General features: G+C 36.2%; 1 protein-coding gene across 3 annotated transcripts; it reads right to left on the bottom strand.

Annotated features, from left to right (window-relative positions):
* Positions 1-1,249: 1,249 nt before the first annotated feature.
* On the bottom strand, positions 1,250-8,119 carry LOC143858150 (uncharacterized). Of its 3 annotated transcripts, none has more exons than XR_013238875.1 (4): positions 7,095-7,116; positions 5,283-5,408; positions 3,655-3,793; positions 1,250-2,013 (listed from the first exon to the last, which is right to left on the bottom strand). XR_013238875.1 is itself a non-coding variant. In XM_077368786.1 (4 exons), the coding sequence occupies exons 1-4, from the start codon at positions 8,029-8,031 to the stop codon at positions 1,580-1,582; spliced, it is 843 nt and encodes a 280-aa protein (XP_077224901.1). In that variant the 5' UTR covers positions 8,032-8,119; the 3' UTR covers positions 1,250-1,579. The 3 variants fall into 3 exon arrangements, 1 of the variants encoding a protein (XP_077224901.1); XR_013238876.1 differs by lacking the exon at positions 7,095-7,116 and adding an exon at positions 6,968-6,986; XM_077368786.1 differs by lacking the exon at positions 7,095-7,116 and adding an exon at positions 7,888-8,119.
* Between the last annotated feature and the right edge of the window lie 371 nt (positions 8,120-8,490).

The raw sequence follows: 8,490 nt of genomic DNA, 5'->3' as shown, positions 1-8,490 counted from the left end.
GAGTTTGATCCAACGCTGTGGAAAGATACAAATAAGAAGGAAACTACCCTAATAATCAATTTACCAACTAGAAAGATTATAAAAAACAAGACAATTACCATTCAAACCTAGAAAGGTAGAAAAATGCCTAAACCTACTTCCTCTACTCATAACATGTAGAGAAAGAGAAAAGAAGAATATACTAATGAAGAAGAAATGAGAATAGACAAAGGGGAAAAAGAAGTGGGAAAGATACTCCTCACTCTTAGATCCACATCCTAGAGCTTCTAATTCAACTCTAACTACGACTAGAATTTTTTCTGCATTACCTGCACACAAGCAATATAGTTTTCCATGCACATTATACATCCATGCAAGGTATATATATATTTTCTGGGCACCTCGTGTGTAATAATCTATAGTGTCTATAGTGCCCCCATCTATACTAGCATAGTCCTTGGATGCCGCTAGTTATGGACCCTTTATCTAAGCCCACACTACTCTGACCATGTTTCTCTATCGTTTTTAAAACATTTCTAATGTGTTTCTTAGTATGTCTCGATGAGTTTCTCATACAATTTTTTATCACTTCCATGTATCTCCTTGCTTCTCTCTTCTTCTTTTTTTCACTTGTTTCCTCTTGTTCATACATACTTTGTTTCCCAATCTAGTAAAATGATAAAAACCAATCTCTAAGGCTCTGTTTGAATTGCAAGAAACATTTCTGACGCAATTTTTTTCTTGGAATTTTTTTCTTTTGACAATTTAAAGGAAAATGATATAATAATGGTTGATTTAGAGAGATATCATCATAACTTGAAGGTCCCTCTTAATAAAAATTGAATAGGGTTGGTTCAAGTTATCTTTTCTCATGTACAGAAAAGTTGCAAATTTTAAAGATATTGTTCCTCTCCCAAATTTTCCAGAAAATTCCTGCAATCCAAACAGGGCCTAAATTAATTTCTCCCACTTACTATGATTAAAACAAGTCTTACATATGCTACATAAGGTTGTGAACTCTTTAACCTCCATGGCACAAGTATATGTTAGGTCTGCTGAGCTACTGGGTCACCAAGTGTAATGGTCATAGTCCATTACAGCATAATCCCACCTCACTAACACCTGCAAAGTCGTTTCAAATTTCGTGCATCCATCCAAAAATGAATATTAAGCAACACCCATGAAATGAAAACCTGATTACTTTATATTGATACTCTTATATCTTGAACTCATTTCATATTTAAAAAGAGAACATCTCTGTAAAAAAACATATTCAAATATCACTGCATTAATCATATTAATTTCTATTACAATAATGTAAGAGACATAAAGTCATACAGCTGGCTGTTAGAGTATGTCAAAAATTTTCAAGCCTGTCTGAAGTCCCACACCACCTTTCCTAAATCCATACAATATTTAGTTATTTCCCCAAATTGAAGTTTTAGATTGACAACAGCTACAGTAGAACCAGTTTCATGTCGCTCAGACGTTGCAAGAACACGATTTTTGTGGCAAAATAAAACCATATAGCTAATTTACCGCGGGTTATACAACTGTTTATTTCAAAGTAACATAAAATTCTGTAATATAAAAACTGTTCTTACTTGGCTGGATTACTTGTGGTGGTAACAATTTCGAACCACTGGGTAGCAGAATCACATACTCGATTTCCACTCTGGCATTTGCATGAATTGGTGATGATGGTATTGGTGGAGTCGACGTCTAAGCATACAGAGTTACCATTGGCCAGTGTTGTCATGAGATGGTTCTTGGAATCGGATATTCGATCCCACTTGGACCCGGGGTCGGTGCAGGTGATTCCAAGCTTCGCGGGTTTGCTAGAGTCCACAGCTTGCAAACAAAAGTATGTACCCTTTATTGTTAAGATTTTCTGTGGTGTATAGCTCCAACGTTCAGATTGGGCACAAGGGCCTAGCTTAAGTGGCTTGTCATAAGTCTCTCTTAAGACACAGAGTCCTGTTGGTGGATGGAAAATTTGTTGGAATGGTCTAGAGTTTTGGGAAAAAGCTGGGCCTGCATCTCACACAAAAAAGAGAGAGAATAAGAAAGAGTCGATCTTCTGTTGAATGGTAACGCCAAATTACCGTGTGTTGCTAATTTTCAATCTGTCTATGACTATCATACGTGAGGGTCTGCAAGTCTCAGCATCTAGGCAAATGTCTCAAATTGGTGTCTGTTAGATAATTCGTCGTAGATAAGAATCAGGAAGAACTATATTTTCAACATTTTGCATAAAAAAATAACAAGAAGGGGTGAATACAACTACACAAAAATAACATGGAATAAATAATAGAATTATAACAATCTCAATCCCGTTTTAATCGTATGTAAACTTCAGTTGTACACAAAATACTTGATGGGTTTCTGCCTATAGGATCGTTAGCGCAACCAACTTTCCCAAAACCAATTGGTAAAAAAAATCAATTGGTGATGTGAGAGGCGCAACTAATTCTTTTAAAGTCTAGGCTGACCACAGTACAGCACCCCATGTTGCTATCAATGGCATTGCAAAGCTCCCTAAATATGCGACGTACAGACATAAGGTGCTGCACCTCATGGGTGCGTCCCAGGCCGGGCTGTCGAGCCCCTTTTTGAGCCCACGAGAGGTTCTCTCTCTCTCTCTCTCTCTCTCTCTCTCTCTCTCTCTCTCTCTCTACAGAATTACCCCTGGGACCTCACTCTGATAACACTTGTAGGATCGTTAGCGCAACCAACTTTTCCAAAAGTAATTGGTAAAAAAATCAATTGGTGATGGGAGCAAGGTTTTAAATTTTGACCGAAACCAAAATTTTGGGTTTCTGTCAAGCCCAAAACCGAAATTGCTTATACTTGAAACATTACAATATTTCGTTCGAAATTTCAACCAAAATTTAAGGAATTTCGGTTGAAATCTAGATTTTTTTAATTATTTATTACTTTCCCGAAATTTCAGCCGAAATTTATACTTTTATCTGATTTCATGGATTTTGCCCGAAATTTCGGTTCCGGTGAGGACCAAAACGCTCTCCGAAACCGAAATTTAAAACCTTGGATGGGAGAGGCACAACTACTTCTCTTAAAATATAGGTTGAGCACAGCACATCACCCTGTACCAAGCGAGGGATGGACATAAGGTGCTACACACCTCATGGGTGTGTGCCCTTGACTGGGCTGTCAACCCCCTTTTCGAGCACAAGAGGTTCTTGCCCCCATAAGCCAGCCCCCTCCCCCCCCCAAGGAGGACGGCTAGCCCTCATAAGCCAAACACTGCCCATCCAGGCTGAGACTCATTTAAATCAAGATGCCTGGTTGTTCCATTCAACCCAAACTTTGAGAAACTTCTTGTGCATTCATGGTTGAAGAATTTTGAATTTTGACTAGAATCAAAACTCAAAATTTTTCAGTGGCTTAAAATTATTAATACTAGAAGGAATTGTTATTATAATCTTGATCACGTTTTAATATGTGTACTTAATGGTATACAGAATTCTGAAACTAAGACTGCCTCGTTGTTCGATTCAACTCAGAATTTGAGAAACTCCTGGTGCATTCATGGTTAGAGAATTTTGAATCTAGGGGAAATAAAAGCTTCAAAGATTTCAGATTGCTTAAATTTATTGATATGATAACTAAGAAATGGCCATTTTAAGGTTTTTATTTCAGGTAGGTACTTACCAACTTGGAGAAACATCGAAGCAATTGCAGCAATAGAGATGAGGCTCAAGCCTGTAAAGGTTGCCATGTTATTGTCTGCTTTGGCTGAGGTGTTCCTGCTCCCAGAGATGATTTCTCTCTCTCCTGCGTATGCCCCTGACTGCAAAATGGAGTACCATTTAAAACCTTGCAGTTCCATTAAAAACAATTCTGACTACACGTAAATCTTTACAAAGATAAAATATACAGAAAACATAAACAGGCAGAAACAGATGTTTTATATGTTCACATGTATGTATACGAAAAGTTTTGGAAGGTCATGAGTATTGTAATATTCAATAAATACATCTAAGCTTCAGAGAAGGGAGCTGCATGGCAAGCATGCATTACTTAAACTGTCATGTTATCATTTTCTTAATACTCAATGCCTTCTAGCTTGCACAACTTATGGAATAACGCCAAGATATTAAAGCAAGCAGGTAATAAAGTTTTTCAAAAAACAAAAAAAAAAAGAAGCTCCTTTTTTCTATATAATGAAATGAAATTTCAGAGCATGAACAAATGAAAATAAACCAGCATCACAAACCAAGATGGCCATTCTAGCGTTTCATGGCCCATACATGAGTAATGACCAACAGGTATGGAACTATGATGCATCGGATAGGGGTCAAGTTTACATAGGATTTAAGTTCTCATTGAATGAATTCCCCATTTGTTTTCAACCAAGATGAACAAAATTTGATCATGCATGAAAGCCCAATATGACCATGTGTAACTTACATGGTTTTGTGAAGCAGCACCCACATAGACATTTGTGCATAGTTTTTAGTATTTTTCAATAAAGGACTGTTTGTTATCCTCTCAGTGATGGCATGCTTTCAGTCAACTTGTTTCAGTTGGATAAATTACATTCTTTAATAACTTCTAAAGCCTTATTTATTCGAATCCTCACAGGGTAATCTATCAAAGAACAGAAAACTGGAAACTAATATCTACACTTAAGAATGGCTCGCACACTTTACAAGAACAGAATTCCTAGGTGCACAAGAGATTACATTTTGACTAACTTCTCTGATAAACCATTAGACCTAAACCCTTCTATATAAATAAGAGATTTTTTTTTGAAACAGATAAAAGGACAAGTTGTTGTCCAAACAAGTATACTTTCCAAACCTAACTAAACTAGTAAAGTTTCTAATCGACTCTACTAATAACACAACGCAGCACCTAGAACATTGTTGGGTTGAAATCTGCAGGTAGGCAGCCTTTTTTTTTTTTTTGCTACACAGGGATTTTCAAATTATTACAAATGACCTGGCATTTGATATTACAAAAATCTCTCAAAGTAGAAAGAAATAGATATAGTCATTTTCCTCACCTTAGGGGCATAGTTCAAACATTTTGTTTTTCCTCCTTATGATGCTACATACATTACGACATGACTTGAGAAGTCAGTAATTATTTAAAAGATTTTTCCATGATAGTTCCCAATTCTTGCCTATGATCTTCTTAAATAGAGTTTATCAGAATTAGAACCTTAAAAACTGCTTATGTAATTAGCATCAGACACTTGTTTCATATGCCAAATTGATGTTTTAAGTCCAAATAAACTTATAATGGGTGATTTTGACCAGATTAAACTAACCAACCTCTCTGATTACTTGTGCAGCAGTATCCTTCTCAACATATCCTGCCCAACCCCTTTTGAGTGATGAGTATGTCCCAGCAACTTTCGTACTCTTCACAGCTAACCCACCACTGCTCAATTTTCCAACCTATATTTGATTCAGAATCATAAAGTCAGTTTCATACGTTAGATGCTAGAATGAAAAATATGAAAGTACCTACTACATCTTGTTAAAGTATAAAAGATTAAATACTGCCTTATCCAACAGCTTAAGCTTTTGGAGCAGTTGGTAGTTTCACATGGTATCAGAGCAAATGCCTAGGTTCAAACCTCCTTGATAGCAAAATCCACATGCAATGGCTAAACCCAAAAGTGGGGCCACATGTGCCACGTGTAGGCCAACCCAACGAAAGAGGGTCCACACGTGAGGGGGAGTGTTAAAAGTATAAAAGATTAAATACTGCCTTCTCCAACAGCTTAAGCTTTTGGAGTAGTTGGTAGTTTCACACATCTATACACAAATAACAGAGTAATTAAGGGAAGTTGCAGAGAGATGAAAATTAAAGTTGTTCACTTCAAGCATGTTTCACCCTATTGGAGAGAGGATGATTCCTTTCTACGATCTAATATTGAAAGGAGAAGGTAAAGAACTAATGAAAAACACAAGTCAAATAAATTTATTGTCTATATAACTTATCCAAGTGTTTTTTTTGTTCGAAGGATGCCGTATCACCTTCACTAAGTTGATGTATAAATGATTAAATAACACCAACTCTAACAGCTTAAGCTTTTGGAGTAATTGGTTGTTTCGCACCCACATCTATCGAATGATCCTAATTTCTAATCATTCAACTAAATGACTGTCAGATTGAAGTTTTTTTTTTTTTCAATTTTTCGGTAGGTCAGCTAGGATTGAACCTCCAACCTCCAGGTTGAAAAAAAAAACTAGAGGGTCAATCCTTGTCAGATTGAAGTTCATCGCTTAGATGGTTAAGATGATCAAATCAATGTAATTTTTGCATCATGTCCCATCAACCAGATACATTTTCCATATCACCTGACCGCATATCCGCATATATGGGGGTGATGTGTAATAAAACCATCATAATCTAAACATAAGACAGAGGACTCACATATGATGAATCAGAAGTGTTACAGTAAGAAGAGGAAGTGAAAATACTCAAAACGTATCAGAAGAGAATAAACAAAAAGGGTAAAACCAAACATAAAATGCAAAAAGAACTCATTTCATGAAAAAGCAAAGATTTCAATTAAATATAAAAACTGTAACACAAAAAGCAATGAAGAAAAATTTACCAAAAAACTGAAAGAACCACAAAACATAAAAAAATAAACACAACAGCTGAAATATTAGCCATCAGCTAATTAACAATCAATCCATAAATTTGAATATTCTCTAACAAAGAAGTGTCTTCTAGAAAGATACCATATAAAGGCAACACAACAATAAAAAAATAAATCAATGCAAAGAAACCTTAAATTCAAACTAACATGTTCCTTTGCATTGATTATACTTGATTTTTATGAATTCCTCTTTCTGGGTTTCACTTCTTATCAAAACCCATCTTTGTTTCTAATCTCTCATGGGTTTTGAACTGTATTTTACAAAGAAAACCGTGGCTACTAAGGTAAAAAAAAATTGCAAGAGTGAAAAAAAAACAGAGGAAAAACAGCCTAATTAATTACAGCCTTTTCTCCATTTCGATCTTCATCTTCATCTTCATCTTATTAGCTACTGATTGATTTTCAGAATCTCCAAGAAAAAAATGGCAAAAAAAAAAAAGAAGAAGAAAAAACTAGTTTTCGAAATTACCAGCCACTAATGTTTGGAGATAGAGAACAAAGGGGTGGCAGAAGGAATTTATAATGTTTGATTATCTGAAAACAAGATCATCGATTTGATATTTCCACCCCTTCTCTTTATTTAGAATCATTTCTTCATCACGAGTTCGAAGTTTCACATGGCAAGATATGGTGGGGGCCAAAGAAGAAATCCTAAATAATTGGTGGGGTCGAAGATGCCAAAAACTTGGCTGTTTGGATACATGGATTTTATAATCCAGGATTGTAAAATCCTTGTTTTTATAAGCTAAATCCTGGATTTTTACTAGGGGTACAACTCGGGGCGGGTTGGGTTCAACCCGAACACGACGGGTTCAACCTGAAAAAGATCGGGTCGGGTTGAGTTTGGGTTGGGTTTGGTTTCAGGTTGACTTTTCCCAACCCGGGTTGAGTTTGGGTCAGGTTTGGGTTGAGGGTTGAGGGTTTGGCAACCCGACCCGAGCCACCCCTAATTTTTACAACCTTTGAATTTATAACCTAAAAATTGGAAACTACAATCCTGAAAAATAAAATCCAGGTTTTAGTATTTAAAATCCATGATTTTACAAACTTGGAAAATAAATTTCAGGTTTTGACTAATAAAGTCCAGGTTTTAGCTCTTAAAATTAAGGATTTCTTTACAATCCTGGATTATAAAATGGTGTGAAAGGGCGGAAAGATAATCCTCCTTTTCTCTCACCAACTTTATAAAAGTTTTATAGACTGCACACATTTCTACGAAGATTCTTTCAAATTGAAAAGAAAAGGAGGAATTCAATTCACACCTTTTCATAAGGAACCAGTTTCTTCACATATGTAAATGAAAGACTCTGATTTTTTCTGCAACTTTCCTCCTCTTTTCTCTGTAGTTTGCTCCTCAATACGATTTTCTGAGAAGAAATCATCATAGACTGAGAAGAACAAGCCATTGAAGATCACTGGAAAAAATATGGGTTTTAGGGGATTAGGGAATGGTGATAGGAGGGTGCCTTAAAAAGGGGTGGGAATATCAATTTCATTTCTCTTTTTGGTCTGTTGAGTAATTTAGAATGGAAGAGTGTATGGGTTGCTTTTGACTTTGAAGTGTTAACGGTTGAGATTTTGTGTAGAATTTGGGGTGCTCCCGCGCACCACCTATTTGCCCCCGTGATCGGAAAATAAAGAAATGGTTGATATATTCAAGATAATTATGCATTTACAAAATACGGTCTCAATTCATCCTATTTCATTAGATCCGGAATGTGCTATGGTTCCGAAGGATGAATCAGTGTATGTGCTCCACCTAAGTGGGCTGAAATCCATTGCAAAAATGCTGTCCCTATCTAATAATGAGGGAAACTTTTCCTCCATAATAACGAGGTAAGAGTGGAGGAAAGGGTTGGCCTTTC

The sequence above is a fragment of the Tasmannia lanceolata genome, unplaced genomic scaffold, assembly GCF_043159265.1.
Source record: "Tasmannia lanceolata isolate RefF3 unplaced genomic scaffold, GAP_Taslan_0.1 ptg000025l, whole genome shotgun sequence".
NCBI lineage: Eukaryota > Viridiplantae > Streptophyta > Magnoliopsida > Canellales > Winteraceae > Tasmannia > Tasmannia lanceolata.
The sequence above is the reverse complement of the archived record's forward strand: the minus strand, read 5'-3'. Positions and strand labels throughout refer to the sequence as shown.